The sequence below is a fragment of the Taurulus bubalis genome (assembly GCF_910589615.1).
Source record: "Taurulus bubalis genome assembly, chromosome: 11".
NCBI classification, from domain to species: domain Eukaryota; kingdom Metazoa; phylum Chordata; class Actinopteri; order Perciformes; family Cottidae; genus Taurulus; species Taurulus bubalis.
Window position 1 is genome coordinate 20,617,008 of NC_136599.1, and position 24,673 is coordinate 20,641,680.

Genomic DNA, 24,673 nt, shown 5'->3' on the forward strand with positions numbered 1-24,673 from the left:
GAGGGAGCGCTTTGACGCCCGCTCTCGCTCCCCTGTAAGCGTTCTCGTGGTGCCGCTGTTTGACGGATATTGCCGACACCCTCATGCTGTCTGATCATTGTTTCAATGTATTTTTTTGTGAAGTCAGGCAGGATATTCAGGTTAAAGTTTTCTCCCAAAAAAGCTAAACATCTGGAGTCAAAATGGAACGGATCCAAGCTGATCTGAGTCTGAAATGATAAAACAGCCGAGCATTATTCAGATCCCAAAAAGAAATTTTCGCCTCATTTACAACCACAAATCACCCATGTGAGACCGGTGCGTCGCGGGATAAACGCATTACCTCCTGCTGCACTCCGACATTCACTGAACTTTTCTTAGCTCGGCGAATAAACGATGTGCGCTCGTGATTCCGGGGCCTTCCACTGATTTAACCCATCTCCTGTCAGTTCCTGCTCGGTCAGCTCCAGAAGCTCGCTGGCCCACCTCCACTCCGCCGGCTTCCCCGACATCGTGGACAGTGCTGGGCTGGCGGTGGAAGTCCTGGACACCACGGAGCCCGTGCCCTTTGACCCTGAGCGCGAAGACAGCGACCCTCTTCAGGGCGACCTGCTGGTGTTCCAGTTTCTGGCGTTTACCAGGTGAGGCCCGCAGTGTTGCTACTGACAGAAAGCAGCTGTTGTTGTAGAGATCAGCATAGATTTAGTCCACAATAGATTAGGTGTGATTTTTTTACTTTAATATATTACTGTTATAAAAAAAATGTTTTTTAGAAATGACAGGATTGTTATTGCAGTCATTGATTTGCATTGTACTGCTCTCTGAGCCCATTTCACTGTCTAAAAGAATAGATACTTACTTTATGCGTGGCGACACCCCGCCTGCCTTGAGATGTCTTTTTTTTTTCTGCAGCCAAAACATCAATGCACTTAAACCATGCAGGCATGAAGTCCTGCCAGCCACCCTCCACACACATGTCAAGTACATACCCATACACAGCAGCACGCAGACGTACGCTTTCAGAGGAAAAAAAATAAACACATTTCCCGTCAGCGCGGGCTGAATTGCGTCTCTGTCATCGACCCATCACAGAAACCCTGGAGCCAGTGTCCCCTCTGTCAGGGGCTGACAGTGGAGGGGGGGCTGCTGACGGATGGGGACAAAACACACCGCTCTGTGTCCTTCTATCCTGTCATCAGTACCGTCGGCGGCTTGATAAACCCGACTCGCATCTGTCCTGTCCATCGTGCACTCGCCATCGTGCTCCCGCGACCTCCTGTGTGCCAACCTCAACGCAGTGACATGTGATGTGGAATGCCGTTCTCGATATCGTGCGTGAATAGAACGGCTTTGTTTTTCAGGATTAATATAAGTAGAGTGTTTTGGCTCGTCCTGTGTGGTAATAGATGGCTTTAACTTCACCTCGGGGTGCTCTAAACCCAGAATAATGAGCGATGCCCTAGTTTGGTCCACTTTTCACAGCTAGCACATGGATATTGTTCAATGACCCCATGGCCTGCCCATGACCTCCCAGTCAGAAACTCCTGGCTCACAACTTGACTCACAAACACTCTATACTATACTATAACACTATAAAATCAAATCGGAGGCAAATTGTATCACTGATACCGGTGATGTAATGTAAAAAGAAGTAGTTTAAAATATGTCATTTCATTTTTAATGTGTTCTTTTATTTTGTTCTCCTCAACCATTTGGCAACCCTTGGAATTAATCTTCATGTCTAAGCAGTGACAAGCATCGTTTATCTTTTTTAGAGTTTGATGTTAAAAGGCGACATTACTGTGTTTTTATGACTTGTTCTGTCAATCAGTTTAGTCAGTTAGTCTTATTCAGCTGCTGTTATGGTAACATTTAAGTGTTTTATTATTTCCTTTTTGAGTTAATGGTGATGCATTTTGCCATTTGCAAATCAGATGCACAAAAATGTGTGAAGTTTTGCTGCCTAAATTGATGCCACTTAAGAACATAGCCAATACAGAAATTAATCAATAAATACATGTAAAGAAGGACTTAAACGGATGGCCAGTAAAAGTATAATTGTGATTTGGAGACACGGTGACATCTCTAAAAAGTACAGACAGACAGTATACGTGAAACACAGCATCATCCTATTTACTCCATACATGCTGGCAATCTAAGTACTTCCTTTCTTGCAAGGAAATTTGGTCGTGAAAATCTAGTTATATTGTAAGATTACAACAGCAAATATGTAAAGCCCCTGGGTAAGTTGATACACCATCATATTATCATATTATCAGATAAATCTGATATTTTAATATCCGAAAGTATGGCTTTTTTACTTTAATTTGTTTGTCATCATCATCAATTTGAATGTGTCAAAGCTTAATGGATTCTTCAGTTTTTCTTCTTCTCCAAGACCAACTGAAGGCAATCTGAAGTGCAACCTGAAACCACAGACTTGAACATACGATGCCTTTCTCTGTAGCTCCCTGTGGAGCAGGTCGAGGGTTGCCTCATAATTATGACAAACAGGTATGGCAGCAGCGGTGCTTAGCAAGCGGGGAGGCTCTGCATAGGCGGTGTAATTTTCTAGCTCTCACCGGGCGCCATAATTATCAATATTGTCTGTTCACAGAATTAATATTAATGCCGGCTCCTCTGTGAAGATGGAGCACGGCGGCTTCTTTAACAGCGGAATTCCACAGCAAGTGATTGACTGGGAGTTCACACACCGCATCCCTCCGCCTTGAAATCTCCGGTTCTGACGGCCCTTCCGTGAACGTGGGGGGGCTCGCAGCACTCCCCGCTTGTTTACAAGCGCCTTTTTCTTTTCTCCTCATTATTGAATACCAGATGACTGATTGCTAATCTGTTCATCAGACGGAAACGGAGAGAGGCTCATCCTGAAACCCGTTCGCTAAATTGAGTGCTTGCAGGCTCACCGGGACGTGTTGTGGGCCATCAGCAGTTTCGTGTGTGTGTGTGTGTGTGTGTGTGTGTGTGTGTGTGTGTGTGTGTGTGTGTGTGTGTGTGTGTGTGTGTGTGTGTGTGTGTGTGTGTGTGTGTGTGTGTGTGTGTGTGTGTGTGTGTGTGTGTGTGTGTGTGAGAAATATCACACTCAGAGGGTGGTGTCTGTGTGAAAAAGGAATACACAACACCAGGAGGTTCCGTTAGTCAGAAATACTTTTTTTTTTTTCTCTCCATAGGAGTCCAAGCATACACACACTACATACAATGATTCCCTTTGTGTTCACAGAATACAACCTCATTTATGCACCTTTTTTTGTTGTTGACACAATCAGACAGACTTCCTGTCCTGCACACATCTAATAACTAGTTTTCATGCTGCCTTAAGTTTTAAGAAGGAGCCAAGCTATCCACTTATAATGAATCAAAGGTATAAGGCTGAGTTTGTACCCACTCAATCAGCAGTCTAATTTAGAGCCAATTTTGAAGGTGTGATTTACCACCTGAAGTTCTAATACTCATTTTTATTATTGGCTTTTTACTTTTAAGTAGCTGTAAAGCTGAGTTACCGGTTCCGGGAGGACGTGCAGGACATGCATATTAGGTATTTTTTTACTATAATTGTCCAAGGTAAATCAAAAGCTGAAAAGTGATTTACCCTTCCAGGTTTTTAATGACATTTCTAACCATCAATTTTCAAATATGCATACCACTCTACTCCCCACATACCGTAGATTTTGTAATAAAAACATCACAGTTAGTGTCAAATTGATCATATTCAGGGTCGTAAATCAATCATCTGTTCATTTATTTGCATGCAGCATTGCTGTATTTCCCTCAAGTATTGCAGCGTGAGCGATTACTTTTTTCCTGAATAATCATTAACCTCTTGTCTGTCTTCTGCCAGAACACCAGCGGCAGGTGTTGGCCCCGATTGGCCTGAAAACATCTACTTCACCTTCCAGTTCTATCGCTTTCCACCAGTCACATCGCAGCAGCTCAAACTCCTGACCGGTGACAAGGTTCAACAGAAAGCTAGTGTTCCACTTCCCTGTGTCCTGGCCTCCATCAACAGAGACGGCACTGTCAACTCTGGTAAGGATCCACCGCTGCAAAAACATAACACACAAAAAATAATAATAATACTGCTCACTTCCTCACTCAAATGGAATTGGGCATCTCCACAGTAAACATTTATGAAGAATGAAACCATCCTGATACTCCCCTCGGTGTGGATGCATTTTGAGCATCTTTAAGAAAAGTATTAGAGTGGACATACGTTTTTTGATTTTAACTTTATTTCTTTTCTTACCTTGCAGCCATTGGCTTCCATTTGTATGAGCATGGCATTAAAGTCCAGGGACTTGAATCACTATCACTATTGATAACTGATCTATCACATGGAACGACAAGTTATCAATGCATGGTGATATGTTTGAGACTGAACCGACAAAATTCATGCCGTTTGGTGTGTTGGAAGGTGGGAAAATGCACTCATCTTTGTAAAAATGTATTTCATGCTACTGAAGACACTTGTAAATCCCTGCCATTGATAACAAAACATAATGTAGTCGTATATATCTGTTACAGTTAAATATTATTATTTGTGTTACCATTTTCCAGATTAACATTCTACAAATTTGTGGCTACAAAAGTACGATCTCATTCCATGATGCTTCGTGATGTTTCCTCTGGCGCTGAGGCACTTCTCTTTCAATCAGCCGGACGGACTCTTGATTGCTGTCAAGTCTATTCATGTAGCAACTAATGAAATGGAAGAGATATTGCAGCTTTTGACGGAGCGTGATATCGACGCACAAACAATCCCCCTTCCTACGCCTACCCATATTCTCCGTTCCCTAGACACACACTCCAGTCTAGCTCAGTCAATACTTCTCCGTCTGTCTCTGCATCTTTCTCAGTCTATATCATCCAGCGTGCACTTCCACAGAGCCCTCCTACACTCAGACAGATCCTTCTATATATTCCAAAGAGACCTTCCACCTATTTACTCACAACTGCTGAACTGGATTAAGCACTCCAGTTATCATTCAACAGTTTCATTCACAGCTTCTCTTAGTGTTTAATCAAATCACTGTTTCCTGAGGTATTTATAGCTGACTCATCGGTCTTAAGCAACTTTACTTGCTGAACCATAACAAAAAGTAAAATGCTGTCCATGTACACAAGCACTTTTTGGAAAGAAATTGTAACAAAAAATGAAAATTATGCTGTTATATTAAATCATCTTTTTTCATTATTATCAGATTGTGGAAAAGATTTGTGAACATTTGTAAATCTCAATTTAAAACACAAATTTCACAAAGCAGAGAAGACGACAAACAAAACACCCAGGACTATACTTGCGCAAAAAAAAAATATATATAAAAAGCTTTTACAGTCTTCCTATCACAAGTGAGAATGTGGCATGTCATGGATAAACATTTCAGAGGTTTTGTCACAAGAACCAAACAAGGGACAAACACACTCACCTCGCCAGGAGACATTGTTGTTTCCTTTTTACGGTCTCATTCCACTCGATTTCAGTCAGGTCACAAACGGATGCTAATTTATTTTTTCTGACCTTTTTAATCGACAATCAACCACTAACTGACGAGATCAGTTCCTTGCATGCAGGGGGGTGTTGTGGTTGAACGACATAGAACATCTTTTTTTTATGATACATTAATGCTCTGAATGCCGTATATTGGTTCGATCCCCGATCCTGTGTGCAGTTTGCACGTTCTCCCTGTGGCAGCATGGGTTCCCTCCGGGTTCTCCCGCTTCCTCCCACAGTCCAAAGACATGCAGCTCAGGTTGATTGGTGTGATTGAATGAATACAACCCACAGTTGGCTATCGCCCCCATCTCAACACCAATGGGATGTAAAGGCATTGTAAAACACACTTCATTCAAACTAAAAAAACAAGCAAGAAGTTGTTGTTTCATACACTTCGTACCATTTTGCCCAGCTGTCTGCCCGGTTAGCAGCGGCTGACACACCGGGGTTGAAGATGCACTTAGCAGTGTTTCCACATTAGCGGCACTCACCGTTCGGGGGAGGGGGGGGGAAGCTTCTCCAGCACTTTGGTTTATGACCAAATACCTGCAAAACTAATGACATCTCCATCAGCCTTAGCTCTGCATTGTGTTTGTTATCGTGCTTTTTTGCAAAAGTTAGCACGCTGAGATGTTAAACGATATTGTCAACGTTATACCTGCTGAACATCAGGTGAGCGTTGTCAAACAAAGGAGCACTAGGTGCCACCACTCCACGATCGCTGTATGTTTCTGCAATTCAATATAACCAAACAAGAGGTGAATTCATAACTACTTTCACCTTGTTTAGAGCCCCGTTGTAAAGACATTACAGGCAGGAGCGAGAAGAGACTGACTTCTCCCTCTTCATTCTGTGTGTGTGTGTGTGTGTGTGTGTGTGTGTGTGTGTGTGTGTGTGTGTGTGTGTGTGTGTGTGTGTGTGTGTGTGTGTGTGAGAGAAAGAGAGATAGTGGTTGAGAGAGAATATGGAATATGTCTGAGCTTCAAAGCTGCTGCAGTTATTCAGCGTTGGGATTCTGTGTCCTGCAGGGTGGAAGTTCCTCAGAAAGCCATTCAATTACTTAACCCTGTTTGGAACAATCCTTTCATGTCATGCTCCATTCACCAATTAGCTCTCCGAAAATGTCTGGTGTTGGTTTAACAGCAACACTTGATGATTTTGTATGTAAAAATACAGCCTTTTTCTTTTTGCCTGAATTAAAATGTGGCTGCAAAAGAGGAATATCCCAGGCAGGAAGTTGTATCTCTACACAGGAAGTGATGTGTGTGTGTGTGTGTGTGTGTGTGTGTGTGTGTGTGTATATATATATATATATATATATATATATATATATATATATATATATATATATATATATATAAATAAATAAATAACTGAGTGAAAATGACCCGGAAGTACCTAAGTGGCCGCCATGATAAGTGTCTCTAAACGCAAAGGAAAGGAGCTTCAATGCTTCCTAACTTAGCTCCTTTAGCATAGGAAACACTGGACCTGCCTTTACGAAAGGAAAGTGCCAACTGCTGCTTTGTGGGGGAAAAACAAGAATCCCTCTCCCTCTTTCCCTCTGTGCCACTATACAGACTGAGTGAGGAAGTGAGACACAGTTTGGCATCCTGCTGTTTACCCCACTCAAGTTAGCTCACACAGCGATTTAAGTGCTCTGCCTCCACGAATGATTTTGCGAAGGCAATAGGTGCACATCATTTGTACAATTATGTGCGAGCAATGACAATGGTTAGACTGTAGGTAGTAACAATTAAAATAATTCACCAGGGAGAAAAGGAATATGCAATTATCTCCTTTAGAAATAATATTTGTGTTTTTTTCGCAGCCACAAAGAAATATATGTATGTATTTTTTTAAAGGGTAGCAGTGGAACACACTGGAGGTTCTCAGTAGCCAATTGTAGCAGCAGCTCCTCTCAACCTCATCCCCCGTGTGAGTCCACAGGGTTCAGGGTCCTCTGAATCATTTCAAATTGGAGAAACGTTACATAGTGAAGTGTGTCCCCGTTTGATTTATGTTGAAAATGGTGTCACATTGACAGATTTTAAATTTTTTTGTCTTGCATGCAGAGTTAATGTTTGAAGAATGTGAGTAAATGCAGGCCATGTTTAACAATGCCAAAACAATACACCATACGCAAACATCCGTGTACAAGTTCTCACACAACTCGTGCAGTGTAATCTAAATCTCATTTATCCAGTCATGCTCAGTACATTCTGGAGAAATGAGAGACTTAGATTATCCTTCACGAGTTGTGTTAGAGTTTGTGAAGGGATGTTTGATATAACTCTGCTGACGTTAAACGTAGGTCGCATTTACTGATTCTTCGTTCACCGCGGAGGCATGCGTGATAAACAAAGTTTAATACATGAATTCAAAGTAACACAGGGTTAGAACTTGATACACAAATGGTCATTTTTAAGTGTGAAGTATTCCTTTCTTTGTAATATTTCCGTCACTACAACCATTCCCTTATGGCTCTTGTAAATCTTATCTGCCTCCTTTTCAGAGGTAAATAAAGTGATTTAAGTAAATCCAGCAGAAAACGTAATCTTCCTCTGTAAAAAAATGCTTCCTTACATGCATATGCAATTGACCAATCGTAGCTTGGCTATCGTAATTTCACAGGGTTCTGGTTTTATGAAACGTTAGTTAGCTGATGTATTCCACCAGCAGTGAATGAGGTAAAACGTCAAACTATAAGACTGGATTTTACTTCGCGGTTTAGAAGTAACAAGACAAAATGCGTCATATCTCTGATATTGCAGTGGGAAACTTGTACCATTATTTTTTTTTAACTATTAGACATATTGGTAGATGTGACCTTAGTCTACCGTGATGGTCTGGTTTGCGTCAGCCTCTCCATCTAGCTCCACACTCTGTTCATCCTCACCCTTTTCTTTGCCTGCAGGCTTTTACAGAGTTTGTGAAAGTTGTTGATCCCCGGCAGGATTTTCAGACCGCCTTCCCTGCTGTGTGCACACTGGGCAGACCGTCCAGGTTTGAGGGGGTCGGTTGGGTGCCGCTCCTCGTCTGCAGACCATGCTGCACACACACACACACACACACACACACACACACACACACACACACACACACAGACACAGACACAACCCTTGGGCCAGATCAGTCAGCTCTTCCCCATTTGTGAGCACAGACACATATTGCACATTCTCTCTCTCTCTCTCTCTCTCTCTCTCTCTCTCTCTCTCTCTCTCTCTCTCTCTCTCTCCCTCTCTCTCTCTATCCCTCTGTGCTCCCATTGCCACCCATCCACCGCGTACAAGCCAGGAGCATGCTGGGTGAATTAATGGTGCAAGTGGAGAGACTTGGGGAGAGAGGGAGGCAAAAGGAGAAGCAGCACAGAAATAGTGTATATAAATAGACTTATTTGGTCTTTGTTTGTCTTCCCTTTATCTGTTTCTTGAATACTGTCAAACAAGTCTGTAATGGCCTGTCACTGCTAAAATGGAGGTTCCCCTAGTCAGTATGTTTTATTCTGTGTGGGTGGATTTTACTCTGCAGTCTGTGAAACCTTATGCTACATTTGTAAATTCAAGTCACTGTAATTAGCTGCAATCCATCCAAATGAATTGTAGCTTGCCTTTCCCTACAAAGTCTTAGTGTCTCGTGATGGGCTAAATGCTGTTTTGGCAGCTTTTATACCTTGAAAAGGAGAAAACAGAACTTCACTGCAGTGACGTGATCAATTAAAACTAGAGATTGCATTTCCTGCTGAAAATGTGTTGGAATGCTAAAAGCTGAAGCTTAAATCTTAAATATTTGAAAATATAGCTGAAAATAGCGGAATATAGCTGAATCAAGCTGAAACCAGCTGAATATAGAAAATATGAAATTTTAAAAGTTTAAATGGTGTCTTTAGCTGAACGTATGCAGAACCTGTAAGCTTTTGAAGTTGAAGAGGATTTGAAGATTTTCCCCATCCGCTCCCAGTCATTTTAATTTTCATAAAAAGCTTAATAATTCAGAAATTTGAAAAGTCAGAAATATGAAAGGTCATAGCCATCGTGTCCTTAAGTAGCTGAATATTTTAATATTTGAACGGTTTAATTAGCTTAATATATGAAGGAGGAGAAGAGATTCAAAATACGTACGGAAGAAATACAATAATAAGTTGATTAAAGAAGAGGATAACAATAGTTGGACTGCTGAAGCATTCCAACTAATGAAGACCGGACCAAAGCCAGTCTCACGCACACACACTCTCACTCAGGACCACCTGCCGTCACGTGACTGAAGTTATACACAAGCATGGGACCTAGCTTTGTTAAATTGATTACATTAGATAATGTATTTTAAGTCCTTATATTGCTCAGGAAAAAAAAAGAAAATCTGTGGGCGAACGCCATCTGCTGATGAAGTTCATTTAATATGATCGAAAGCTTCTTAACAAAGCTTCTTAACAACTACTCAACCCTGACTGTGCACTATTGGCATTTGCCTTCAACAAAACTTTTCGTTTGAACCCCAGGAAACAGCCGCTGGTAGCAGTGCTGACCTCAGAACAGGCTGCATGCATGCTTGATTGGGGGGGAAGAGAGGAGAGGAGAGGGAGGAGAGGGAGGAGAGGGAGAGAAGAGGGAGATAGAGAGAGGGAGAGAGAGGAGAGGAGAGGGAGGGGAGGGAGAGAAGAGGAAGAGAGAGAGGGAGAGAAGAGGGAGAGAGAGAGAGAGAGAGAGAGAGAGAGGGGAGAGAGAGGAAGAGGAAGAGAGAGAGAGAAATAATTTCATCCCTTCATGTGTGGGAAGAGTTATTTCTCTTTAACACTGCAGGGCCGTCACCAATCATCCTCATTACTCCACTTCTATCCAGTCAGCTGCTTCTCCTCACGTTCATCGTATGGGTATAAAGACAGCATGGGGGCTTTGATACCGAGTTGGAGGCATGCTGTGCGGGAGAATTTTCGGGGAGTGTTGTCACAAAGACCCACACTCGCACCTTTTTAAAGACTCACGCGCTGGTACATGGATCCGCCGCTGCAGATTGGGTTTGGGGAGTTCGAGAATGAGTCAGATTCGGTGCATTGCAGAGCGCTCATGAGAGAATCACAGGGTGCTCGTTGCACATTCTCAAAATCAGTCCGGGCTTTTACTCTGATCTGAGGTGGTCGTTTACAAAATAGCTGTTGCGTATGTCTCTCTGCATGTGAGTTTGCAGGAGTGGACAAAATAGCAAATGGCTTATTAATCATACGGCTAGCATGAATACTAAAGCGATTTAAGGCCGCCATTATCCTCAGAACAGCTCCAGTCCTGAAACTGTGTATCGTATTTCAAGAAGAAAAGCAGCTTAAGTGATGAAGTGGGGAATCTACGGCGGTCGTGCTGATCAATGCCATGACTTTAGCCCGCCGTTCATAAAACCACTTTAAATGTTTTCTGGCCATGTTAGCCACCATTATCATCTTGGAATACGGGAACCCTAAGGTGCTTCTAAGTCTGTGAAATGGCCTCATACTCCTCGGTTATTGTACTCCCATCAAGCTCAATCATCAGACTTAATGACTCCCAGTCGATGGCTGCTGCACCAGTTCAGTTCCATCCACGAGGTTGACAGCTGGTTACAGATATTATGGCTCTCCCTCTATATTCAAAGCCATCTGGACGGAAGCAAAAGGCTCACATAATCATCAGATCGATTTCTGCCGGCGGTGTTGAACATGCTATCAATGTAGTGTATGATCCAAGTGGGTGATATTTTAAAGCGTTGCATTTCCATAAAGATAGGAAAGGATCCTACCCTTGCCATGTTGTCTAAATTCCACACCTTCAGTTTGTAACGCTGGCTTTCATCCTAAGCACAGATAACCTTACTGAGATATATTGTCTCGACCGATTGTTTAGTCAGTAAATGGAAAAAATGCGTGTAAAAAATATCTTCTGTTTTGCTCGACGAGCACACCAACGCATACATTTGATTTATTTCAACATAGGATTACACAAAGAAAAGCAGCAAATCCCACATTTGTAATTGTTCAGTTGTTCATTTGAAAAAATGACTTAAACGAGGAATCGTTTCTCTAAATAGTCGCCAGTTAGTTTTCTGTCCATCAACTAATCAGAGAACCGTTTTACCTCAACGTACCAAGTTGAGACTTTGAGACTGTTGCTCTGACCAATCTCAATCAGTAGCCAGTGACTTATCCAATACAGCTGCACTTTTTCTGCCAGTGTGTTGAGTGGATGTAGGAAGATGACGTCCTCATTCCTTATCCTGCTCATCCCATCATCATTCATTTTGAACAGTGTATGTGTTTTCTCCTCCGTGCTGACGTCCTGTCTCTCCTTGTCGAAGGTCCCCTGGGCCTGCAGGTGCAGTTCAGAGTAGACGGAGGTTTCTTGAAGCCCGGAGAGAAGCGCTGGTTCCTGCGCTACCTGGCCCTTCACACCATGCACATTGACATCTGGGACAGCGACTCATTGCTCCTCATCGGTTCTACTGCCGTCGAGCTCAAGGTAAAAGACGGAGGTCGACACATGATTACTTTGTTTTGTCAAATTCAACACAAACTCTAATTCCCTCTGACGTGGTGTTCGCTACGTGAACTTCACAGAGCTAAGCATCAAACCCGTCCTGTTTACACATGCGTTGTCAAACTTGTGACGCCCCTTCATCGTAAAGCAGTGCATCTGTCATGGATTCATGCAGTGTTTGCAGATTGTTTTAACACATTTATTAGCGGGAACCAGGCGTTGCAGAAGAAAAAAACCTGCTTTTGATGATAGAACGTCAAATGCAAAAACACTTCATTATACTGTAAATTACCCAGGTTTCCTGAAAATACAAAAAACAGACATTTTATAATAGTTGTTCTAAATCTTTTAACTCTGTCTTTGTGGGACCAGAACAAATACAAATGATCGTGTTTCATGAGATGTGGCGGTTCATCACCAAACACAGTTTTCAGTGTTTGTCCCTGTGTTCAAGGATTTGACCGAAGCAAGTTCCCCTCCTCTACCGACCTCTGAAGGGAAAACAAACGACACATTAAAGGCGTTTCAATTTCTAACTTTTCAACCCTGCTATTCATTGATTGGACAGAAACTCTCTTGCCAACCTTGATGCAGAATTGATTTGTTTTGCAACTTGGTGAAGTTTGTAAAGCATTTCATTGATGAGAAAAAAAAACCAAGGGAGTCATTTACAACCAGGGTCGGGTTGTTTTGACATAATTCAGTTTGCGATAACTCAAACTCCCGCTCCTGGCGTCTATGTGATTCGTCTGTTTTCATTTAATCATGTTCCCCCTGTGTCTTTATCAGCACATTTGTGTTTAATGTGTAGGTGTGAATGAATCCCACTCGGTTCCCTTTTCCACACCCTATTTTGCATCCCCAGTACATGTTGCGTCAGGGTAAGTCGGCCGTGCAGGCCCTTCACGAGGTGGAGGTGCTGACCACTGATTACGTGGGAGAGGACGCCCTGCTGACGAGCGCAGATGTTGGCCAGCGGCCAGCTCTCAGCCTCATGACGGTCCACACTATTGTCAGGGGCCGGCTGCACATCCGCACAGGCAACATAGGCAAGTATTGCAAGACTTTTCTTCTCTTTTTTTTTACACTGAATTGCTGAAGTCCAAATATTGACCCATGACGAACGTCGACATAGAATATCAGCAAATGGACCGGACGCCCAAACAGCTTCCTTTGGTGTGACAAAATGATCTCTACTCAAGGTCCACCTGCTGGTATTCATCAGTGAATGGATCTTGCTATCCATGTATGGAACCTTGGTTGATATTGTTTTGTCACGCACAGTGATCTCAAAGCAAATAATGACCTCCCGTGCTCTATGTCCTTTGTACATTATTACAGTAAGCTGTATTCCCTGATTGCTGATTGTGCTGATTGTAAAGTCATATTTGTTCAAGGATGTACAGTCAGTGAAAGCCTTTTGATAATGTGATGCATAATCTTGATGCAGAACTAGGGACTAATGAATGAGCATCATCATGCTGTATGGTGAGTGCACTTCCATGGAGAATTGAGTGACGTATTAGGCAAGAATTCGTCAGACCAACCAGATAGTTGTCTCACTTTGTGTTGCCAATAGCGTATGCTACAGTGGAGAAACTTGTGAATCTAATACTAAGTCGAGTGCTGGCCTCAGTTGGACACAGGAGAGGGAGGGAGAGTGAATGCACGGGATGAAGGCTGTTGGTATTTGCGTTCTGAAAACCTGACAGTGAACTTAATGAAAGCCAGGAAATTGTATTTGTTCTAGTTTTCAAAAGAAAATCCAGTCTCAATATAACCCAAAGCTTCTTCCTGCCTCTGAAAAGTGTCTTTTATATTCAGGTCATATATCCATTCGGATCCTCGGATTATAAAGTAATGTTGCCTGTTTACTTTTATTGATGTGTAGTGTTGGGACATGACAGTGAATCCCCAGGGCTGCTGCTGCTGCTGCCGTTGAAAGTTCCCATTTTCTGGATGTGCGCAGGCTTGCAAAGCAAACACTGTGCCGAAGCGAAATATCTTGATGTGATAGTTCCACTCCGTCTAGCAACTGAGCACTTGTCCTCTTCCCTCGCACTCATCCAATTTGGGCCCGACGTGCCCCCGCGGTGCAGTGGCAGCTGACGATAGCTTCCGTGCCATTAATCAACTGTTGAAACGATACTCCCTCTCATAAACAATGCATCATTCTGGGGGCCTGAGAAGCTCTTCGGAGTGCCATTGTTTGGGGCTAAATATGCCAGCACTTATCACTCGAGGCAGGTTGAGAGCGCAGGGGTTATTGGGTGTGCTGGGCATGGGAGGCGCACGGTCGTGTCTGGCATGTAAATTCCAATCAAGGCTCAGATATCCATCAGGCGCCGCGGCCGACAGTCAGAATCAATTTGGGGAGGGAGGCCTCACAAGCACTTTTCTTTGTTTCTGCCTCCATCTGTCGCTGCCTTTTCTCACATTCTCACTTGTCTCTTCGCTCTTTATCACTGTCTTCCTGTTTTCTCCCGTTCATCTATTTACTTCTTACCCTTCTATCACACGCCTCTCTGTGACTGTTTGTTTTCTTCTCTCGCCTCCCCTATATCCTCTGTAGTCTTTCTCCGTGCCTGTTATCAAGCTGTAATAAATAAGCAATCTCATTTGGTGGGTGGTAAAGGATGTAAAGCTTGGTCATTAATGGGGGGGCTTGACAATCACAAGTTACTCACGATATGACGGATGGATTTGTTTCGACAGAGATTTAATACGAACGACAGACATGAGGGTGTATGCAAATCGAATCACTCAATCACGGTCAAGAAGGCATGCATACACACAGACATGTAGACGGACATGTGTAGCAGAGCGCGGACAGGTTGCGTTTGATGAGGCGGCATGGCAGAAATGAGAGGCGGACAGGTAGAGTATATCGCTGACGTCGAATGAGAACCCTGCAACTCCAATATTTGTGATTTCCAAAAGAAGGATTACATGGCTCCTTTATGGTTTGGAAAAACTCTCCTGGCCCTAAATCCCTACTGGGTGGACCTTTTAAAAAATGCATGCCGGCCAAGCTGAATGGCAGGCTATATTTCTGTGTTGACAGTGTACAGATACTGCTTTTGGATTTCAGCTTGAGAGGTGAGGGAAGGTTGCTTGAAAATGGTTGATGGCACAGAGTGTGAGAGAAAAGCAGAGATGTGTGGCAGTGTGACGGGAAGGGCAGCTGAAGCAGCAACAGTGTCTTCCTTTTTCAGCGAGGCTGAAATGTCCTGTGAAATTGTGTGAGGAAGTTGTTGATTTAGAATAAAGTTGATTGAAATCTAGTCATGCATATGATCATGTTGACTGGTGATTATGTGTACTGTAAATGTAAACCCAACTGATATTACATCTTTTAGTAACAATCCTCTGTTTGTGTCTGATCTGCTGTTCTTGATGCTGCTTGCTTTTAATGCAAATTCAAAACTCCCTAAATTCAGCATACTCTACATTACATTTCATTTAGCTGACTCTTCTATCCAAAGCGACTTACATGTTTGCGCTATACACCGTAGACACAGCAACGGGGAGCAATTCATCTCCACGGCACTACTTCCTACAGCACAACATTGACAGACTTCACTACTTCCAGTTGCTTTAAATTTCCCTTTTCTACTGTTTTTGCTGTTCAGCTACTGCCAGGGAAACTTAACGCTTTGTGCTCAGACCACTCATATTAAATCCCTTCCAGTGACTCACAGGGCATAATCCCTCCTATTCCTGATAGGATTTTAGTTTTGCAATTTTCCAGGAAGTGTTGAGTTTCAGTGACAGTAACTTAATAGCACCTAGAATGGAGGTGATTGAAATTGATTGGGAAAGGAAAACGTCAGAGCAGCAGAGTGGTGAGTAAGTATGGCATGTATTTGCACTGATGGGACATTTCTATTCCCCATGCGTTCACCATGTGAGCCATGACTTGAGAAAATGTATTATATGCTCATATGTATTCATTTTATACAACCATGTGGGTCTCTCTCCCTCCTCCCTCCATAGCATTGCAATTCACAAGCAATGCCATCCTGACTACATACTGCCCTCTGCCCTTTCTAATTCCATGTGTTTCACTCATGCATGCTATTAATCATGTCTTAACTTCGCCCCGTTGGGAGTTCACCAGAATTAGGCTTCAGTGGAAAAAGTGAGTGGCAGACTGGCATTTCCAAATGAAAAAGAGTGAAACAGCGAATGATATCCTTTTTAATCATCACAAGGTGGGATTGACAAGTAATTAATAAAATTTTAATGATTTAGGCTGTCAGGCCTATTCAATCATTCTGCAAAGCAGCTTTTATTAATAGCGTTGTAAAGGAGTGAAGGAAGTGGCTTAATCAGAATAATAGATAGTTGTGAAATCCTGGCTGGAGCATGGGAGGGTTGGGGTTTGGTTTTGAGGAACGTCTCGAGGAAGAAAGCGGCGCTCCCACACAGAGCACTGTGGGAGCAGATGAGGAGTCTATAAAGCGTGACGACCGCCTGCGCGTCCCATGAAACTGACTGACTGGTGAATCCAGAGGAAAGCTACGACGCTTTATTGATTTCATCTGCCGAATCCACATGAACTCTTGGGTGGAAAATGAAGATGGAGGCAGGGGAAGAGATGCATTTAAAGAGAGATTTCTTCAACCTCAACAACATTTGAAAGCTGGCGCCAAGTCTGCCGAGTCCATGCAGAAGCATCAGCATGTGTGAGCAACTCTGTCCCAAAGAGAGTGAATACATTAAATGGTGTATAATCTTTGTAATCCACGATGTCATTATGATATAGAGCCCTGAGCTTTTCCGCAGACAGATACTGTGGACTAATTGATGGCCTGTTGTATCATATTCCCTCTCTCAAATAAACAAGCAAACAGACAGCAGAGATGGATGGCAGAAGGGTAGAAAGTAAAGGAGAGATGGAATGCCATTTTCATTTTCATCGACTGAACTCGAAAGCAATGCAGCCTCCATTGGGTTTTCATACGCCCACAATTGCTTGTTTTGTGGGTTATGTTTATGTACATTAATTGTATTAAAAAGTAAGTGTAGATTGACATTTGCTGGTCAAATTAACCATCAAATTTGATACAGACATTCATGGTTGCTGGAGGACAACTCCAAATGATTTTGGCAAGAACCCTTCACTTTTCGTTGACCCTTTCACCATATATATCGGATCAGGCAAGCTGGCGGCTGTTTTCAGACCGGTCGCAAAGCAAATGTTCAATGTGGGTGATTGTATATAAAGTTATTGAAAAGATGCAAGTAATTGTGAACAAGTACATGAATGGAATACCGGATGGTGCAAATGAAGGCAAAGTCGAATGCCACCGTCTGGACAATACATCTGCTTTGCATGCAGGATATCTCGTTGATTAATGCTCCCGAAGGAACAAGTCTCAAGCAAACATTCTTGTACATTTAACATATTTTAGTAGGGATGACAAAATGTAGCCATTTTCCATGTGACACTGATTCAGAAATCCTGGTTAAAGTTTCTGACTCTTTAGATGTTAGATGCTCCATCATGTTCCCCAGCTTGTCATTGTTCTCCTTTCTGGCTGCTGTTTGGTGCAAGGCAGGTGGCGCACCCTGGTTTCATCAGACCTTTGTCAGAGAAAGTGAGTGAAGGTTGTCGGCTGAAAAACTAAAACATTGAGCTAAAAGATGCAAAAATGTCGCATAGAGCTGAGGGGAACTGCCAAGATAGTTCTCTGTGGCTTCATCACTATGAGCGGCCCCTTTCACATCACATTTTTATCCATTGTTTAAAAAAATATTGATTAGGGCCACTTTCATTCAACAAATTGGTGCTTGCTTTGGCTGATGAAAACTTTAAATTGCATGCAGTTTTGTGACTGGACCCAAATTAGTCTGTCTGAGCCAAGGTCCCAGCAGATTATATAATAGCCTTTAATGGTCCAACTCAATCTTACACGCATAATGTTTGAGTGTAGTGTCGTAAAAAGCTAATACTGGCTAAAAAATGAAGACAGCGAGTGCTTTTAATATCCTATTTGGAAACATGTTGGTAATATTTGCCAGCAGTAAAGAGGCCCATATGTGACAGAAGGGAAAGCCTATTGATATGAAATCGTTTTGCTGACTGAGCTGTGCCTGTATCGTTTCTTTCTCACTGTCTCTTGCTGTCCTTTTTGCTGTTCTCTTACACACACACACACACACACACACACACACACACACACACACACACACACACACACACTCACAAACAGAAAGCGTGTGTCTGCTACAGCACAGTAGAGAAGACAGATTAGCACCTTCTCCAGACTTCACTGTGCTTCTCATCTGCAGTGTCCTGATAAGCCCTGGAGAGATTGTCTGTTGCAGCAGCAGAGAGCTGAGAGAAGCCTGCCTTAAGCTGCCACCAGTGGAACAAGATATCAGTGAAATTTACCTGACAATTAGTTTGGCTAGGTGGCTTCCCTGAGGGGCGCACATACTGTATGTCTCACTCATTAAAAGCTCTCGCTGTTGGCGCGTTTAGGGCCCCGACTTTATCAACCTTGCTTTTAGCCCTGAGGTGGGAGGGAATCTGCTTATTCTGAAAGGTCAGTGGCCTGGAACGGGGAGGCAGAATAAATCGAATATTGCAGAGTGCTTTGAAACCCCCTTGGTGCTTGCTCCCGTTTGTTCTGGAGGCCAGTAAATCAGTGGTTTGTTGTGGCCTTAACCTCAAGAACCGCCAGCGGAGCAAAGAGGACAGGCAGGTGGGGTGGTGCCGGGGAGGGTTATTGTCATGCAATGGAGAGTGGTAGTCAATAAATTTGATAGAGTTCCGCCCCTTGGCACTTTTACAATTACTCACCTCCACACAGAGCAGCAACCGCTGCACCGGGCTCGCTCTCTGCATCACGAACCAGGAGTATCGGCTTCCGTTTCCCTGATGAGGATCATCAGCTATGTCTCAACAATCTCCCAACGTGATCCAGCAGTTAGGGACGGATAACGTGACCGAGAGCCAGACACGCACGTCAACCTGGATTAGCACTAAAGGAGGTATTATCTGACGAGCCTCACGATGGTTCCAGTGATAGCCGATTAATTAAAATGATTGACTGATAAAAATCAGCGGGTCATAATTGGGTTCATCATCAGGCCATTTGTTTTATTGTGGGCAAGTAGCACCGGGTGGTGCATCTTATCGCGTCCTCACAGGCTTATTGCACGATTCTATCCGCCATTGAGACACAAAAGAAAAGCATGCTTAAAAGGCCCATAATGCGGCGTTGGGAGTGAGCGCTCTGCGGCTTTGTTATTGATTGAAGATGTTTATGCGACAGCAGAAGTAATATCTTCACAGTAATATTTGGGAAATATAACTCAAACAAATACATTGGGCTGAGTTGTGTGGCCAGGGAAGGGTGATGGATGACGAGGGGAATGGACTGGGACGGCAGACACCTCGCCCATTAATCTGCAGAACGTTGCTGTCTCTGTCTGTTTGCATGGCAACACCAGCTCCCCATTACTCATTTAGCTGCCGCACATTATCAGTCTGTTGATGAAGGGAGTTTGCCTCTAAAAGATCTGGATGGTACTTGTGCCCCTCCACCCCCCTTCGAAAACTCCCCTGTGCTCAGAGGTGTGAGTTCTGGGCGGTAAAGCCACTTATTTGCAGCACTAACCTTATATGTCATATCCGAGAGGGATTCCAGAGCCTTTCAGAGACTTCTTACCCCAAAATTAAGCACCTCAATGGGTATATGTTGCTTCAAAGCTGATGGGAATAATGGTAGCTACATGTCAAGTTGCAGTGTGACTTTACAAAGTTTGTTTTAAATACTACTTCAGTCAGTCAAGCGTTGGGAATTGTATCAAGCAGCGTTGGCCACTGTTTACCTGTAAATTGCACGAAATAAGTTTTTTGACCCGTGGTATGTGAAAAAGGCTCTCCTTGTGAAGATGGTACATCGCTGCGGGTTGGTGTTGCTTTGACTGCAAAGCAATTATCTGTCACACTTCCATTACCGGGCGTTTTGTGCATAAAGCGCTGTTAAGAGCGTGAGCAAGCCTTTCCCACAGCCACTGTGCTAGAGGGGCTCTGCACGGGCAGAATTAATGTCAGAAGAAAGCCTAATATTGTCCATCATTTACAGTATTTGTACAAGAGCACCCTGGAATGCGCACTTATCCACTTGCCTTTTTAAAAAGAGGGGGGGAAATGGTGATTTTTCCATTTCGGAGCATAAAAGGAGATGCAGAAGAGTCCAGTTTTGCAGGATAAAACCCCAAACTATCAGCTTGGCCATTCAAACAATGGCACATTAAGGGTCTGTAATGACAGCACAATTTAAAAAATCTAAGATCTAGATCTGTAACGATGTGGTCGGCCCCCACCTGCAGAAATATGGAAGGCTTGGTTGCAGGATATATTTAACATCTTCATGTTATTGTTGTTCTACTGCAGCCAGCACCGGACAGAGGCCAGCACTCGCCATCAATCAGCATGACACTCATAGCGTTGCAAGTGTTCGGTGTCCAGACCTCTGGCAATTTCGGGCCACTAATGAATCACTGTAGGCTTGTCTTCATGTATTGATCCTGCCTCGAGTGTTCTAAGCCAGGGTTTAAACTGGACTGTGTTCACTTTGGCGTTGTCTACAATGCAAATGTGTTGTTTTACATGCGATTTGAAAGAGAACTTTGGCCCGAAACTGATTTTTGTTTTGGCAAAAGGGCCGGATCTCAGTTTGGCTCGTTACTTCAAGAAGTGGCAAACGCCCGAGTCTCCAGCCACTGTTGGAGTTACACGGGTCTGGCCCCAAAATTGAGTGAATCAAATCTAGCGTTACAGAGATCAAATTTGCTCCCATCAGTTATGATCCTGATCCTGGTTGTGTATCAGTATAACCTCAGGCAAAATGTGTGATCAAACAATAAGGCGAGGCTCCTGTTCAGCATTGAAACCTCTGTAGTGGATTTTCCCGACTGGTTTAGTTCTTTTGCTTATTAGCAACCGCTGCTCTTCACAAGGTTTCAGTCAGGGGATTTTAACAAGTTCGAACTCGGCTGTTAGCTCTGGTACCTTTTATGTGGACATTTCTCAGTGTCTGCTACGTTGACAGAGAATCAACCAAAAAACATCTGTACGCTGCAACTATACTAGAAAATAACACATTGCCTGCAGGTGGAACAAATGTAAACTCGGAGTAGCTATTTATTTTCTTGCCTATTTATTGTGGTGCTGGTCGGGATATATACAGCGGGTCTGACATGGACCAGTCGGCTCTATCTTGTGGCTAATCTGTCGCCTGTTAAAGTTCAAATGAGTTGGTCTCTATGAGTTTGGCTTATGACTTCAAAGCAAGTTTCATGAGGTGCTTCACATGTCATCAGAAGCTGGATGTCAAACTGATAACTATATATATTCTTCTTCTACAGGTTGCCCAGGAGATCCTCGCAGGAGGAGGGCAGCAGACCTGATGGCGTCTCATTCTAACATCATAACTCCCCGCAAAGTGATCGGCGGCTTCAGAGGAGGAAGCCTGTCCTCCAGAAACATCCTCCAACTCAATGGCAAGCCCTTTAATCCACAGCCCGCTGACTCGTGTCAGTGCTAATGTGCAAACATTTCAGTTGACTTCACGTTCATTAACTGTGAAGTTTATGTTTTTCTACATTCAGTGTATGACTAAGCACACTGTGTGTGTGCATTGTGTACGCCATGGAGCAATTAACGCCTTTCATTTGGGCGGTAACCATGCTCCCTCCTTTATCAACTCGACCGGATCCATTTCACATTCTGTCTCTTGGCTGCACCACTGAACCACTCAATTTTCAGCCTAATTGAGCTTGCAGAAGCATCTCTGGTGGCTATCCACCGTCCTGTTTGTATTTTGTGTGTGTGTGTGTGTGTGTGTGTGTGTGTGTGTGTGTGTGTGTGTGTGTGTGTGTGTGTGTGTGTGTGTGTGTGTGTACACGCGCAGACGAAGAGTAAGTCAATTTTTTCCTCAATTAGACAAGCCTTCACCAGTCAACTGGTGTGTATTTCTAAATTTGTCTTTAAAGTGTGCACTGTTACACACACACACACACACACACACACACACACACACACACACACACACAGTAAGAGGCATCAGAAAGAGTTGCAAACAAGTAGATAATTGCTTATAATAATTTAAAATAAGTCCGGCCACTCTAGAATAACAGACCTTTGAAATGCTGCGCATTGTATTACATTTCACACATATTTGCTCCGAGCACACCACATATTCTAGTACACTGATTAAAAAAAAAAAAAAAACAATTAAAGAATCCCAAACAAACATGTACTGTATAACACACGTTTACAGATTAATGCATGTTCACTCCAAACATATTCCCAACACTGTTGCAATCATTTATTCACAGCTCATGTTACTGTGCAAACATGGTCTGTTCACTCTTTGCTTTGTTTCTTACCCTCCTCCTCCTCCTCCTCCTCCGCCTCCGCTCTGGTCTCTCTTGTACACTGCACTCCTTCCTTTCTCCACTCCACCTTCCTGTGACATTTAAACATACAATGCGCCTAATTGCCTTCACTAGAGTCCAGTCGCAACATTTAGCCACGCTGAAGCTGTGTTGTGTGTTCGTGAGTGTGTGTGCGCTCGCTCCCACTCCTGCCTGCCGGTGGCTCTGAAGGAAGCAGTGTTGCCAGACACTATCTGGTGAGGTGACAGGCAGTCGACCCAATGCCTCGACGATAAGGAGACTTAGGGGAAAATGTGCAGGGAGGAAAAGAAGTGATTCTAGGAGAGAAAAACAGAGTTAGAATATACACCTGAATTTATGTGGAAGCAAAAAGTAAATGTATTTCCATTCCATGTATATCTAATGTGTTTTCTTGCCTAATTACAGCAGGACTATAAAAAGATACGGGGTTGTTTGCTGGTTAAACGTCTTGTTCGATGACATCGGGTCACTGTGGTGGTCGAGATAACTCAACTCACCGCAGCGAAGGAAAACCTGTGTGAAGTGACAAAACATGAAGAGATCTGCAAAACACTGTCAACACAAGTCAATTAGAAACAAAACAAACAGCATAAATAATTGCAAATGCAAATACAGGAGTAGGGCCAGGACAGTTTACTAGTAGCAATGCACCTGAGTTAATATGCAGATACCAAAAACAGCAATTACAATGCCTTATTGAAGAATATATACATTTTGACAACACAGTTTTTTATGTATCATTCATTTATCTAGAGAAGCTAAAATTCTCAAAGGTTCAATGTCTAAACACAAGCAGCCATTAAGGACATCCGGATGATCGTTGGATAGCAGCATTTGGTACTTGACACATTTTAGTGAGTCAGTTTATCTTCCTACATGCTACAAAAAACCTACTACATCAAATAAATCTGTTTTTAGATGACAAAAAATATGGGCAGCTCTGACTGTTGTTCAAAGTACCGGATTAGGCAAATTCTCTAGTCATAGCGTTTAAAGAACATGGGTAATTTGCATGATCCAGTTCAAATGAGGATGGATTATTTGGTGACTGGTACCGCAGATGAATCAAGTATTTTAATTAAACATTTTGGTGCTTGTAAAGGGTAAATAGCCATGGAGGTGAAAGATAATTTGGGAGAAGAGAGTCTGTTTACCCAGCAGTGAGGGCTCTGGCCCAGTTGTAGCGCTGCCAGTTGTTTGACTGGACTCTTGTCTGTGTACAAGCTGTTGTTTCTTGTGCTCCAACAATACTTTAATCTGTCAGCGCCTCTCTCTCTTGGACATTTGGAGGGATTTTCAGAACATATGGTCAAAATGGCGAAAAGATTAGATTCCACTCTGTTCAGTAAATATATTCATGATTGCGGTCTGTTTCTCCTTCGCAGCGAGAAACGCTGCACAGGCGCACAGGCTGGGGATGGACGGCGCGCGCTACCTAAACGAGCCCGACAGCGGGCGCCGCAAGCTCAACTGCATGGCTGCCGTGCATCAGCGGGAGGGCAAGGAGGAGGCCAAGGTCACGGTGAGGTCAAACATTGGCACTTGAGCCAATGGCGAGACAAGAATAGCCGCTCCCTGCTTCTGGATAGCGGAGCCGCAATGGTCGGTCCCCGTGTGCTGCCTCCACTTGAATCTCAAACTGACAACAAAGGCAGAGAAGCATTTTTCCTACTGGCGCTAACACGCCACGAGGGAGCTTTCGTAGAGGCGTGGAGCGTCTCCCAGACAGCTCGCCTGTGTTCCAATTCTCGTGGCGATGTGCCCTTCTACCCTCTATGTTTTAGTGACTGTATAAAAAGGTGTTAATTGTTCTTCTACCCGAAGGCACATATTGTACTTTCACCCATGGGTGCACATGCTAAATGTGATTTTGGCTGTGGTGCATGTCTGTCTCAGACATTTTACACATTACATTTCCTGTGGTAAGCACCCGCAGCACAGCCAATACTATGTGGAATATTACTCGCACAGGAACACGATTGTAAGAGTTGCTTTGCAATTCAATTTGGATTTGACTTTTCTGGGCTGATAGCCACAGCCTAATTTGGTCCAGGTTCATTCCCGTCATATTTTCAGTGCACTAAACCTGCGGAAAACCTCAGTATTAATTTTTTGTCACACCCTTTAGCTTTGACAACCTGATCTTGAAACTACATTTGAGGTTTTAAATGTATATTTAAGACAAGTGTACCTACTGGCCAGAATCCCTGGCATCGTGCGGTTTATTGCAACCTTCATATTATCT

The 24,673-nt window shown here is 43.3% G+C and overlaps 1 protein-coding gene across 1 annotated transcript in view; it reads left to right on the plus strand.

Moving 5' to 3' along the window:
* The window catches only part of nphp4 (nephronophthisis 4), a gene marked incomplete at its 5' end in the record, with an annotated part of 147,814 nt that overhangs the window by 100,537 nt on the left and 22,604 nt on the right, over window positions 1-24,673 (plus strand). The window contains 6 exons of the mRNA XM_079226846.1: window positions 429-620; window positions 3,836-4,023; window positions 11,810-11,970; window positions 12,854-13,037; window positions 21,376-21,510; window positions 23,814-23,950. Coding sequence (XP_079082972.1) covers window positions 429-620; window positions 3,836-4,023; window positions 11,810-11,970; window positions 12,854-13,037; window positions 21,376-21,510; window positions 23,814-23,950 — 997 coding nt within the window. The remainder of the gene's footprint in view (window positions 1-428; window positions 621-3,835; window positions 4,024-11,809; window positions 11,971-12,853; window positions 13,038-21,375; window positions 21,511-23,813; window positions 23,951-24,673) is intronic.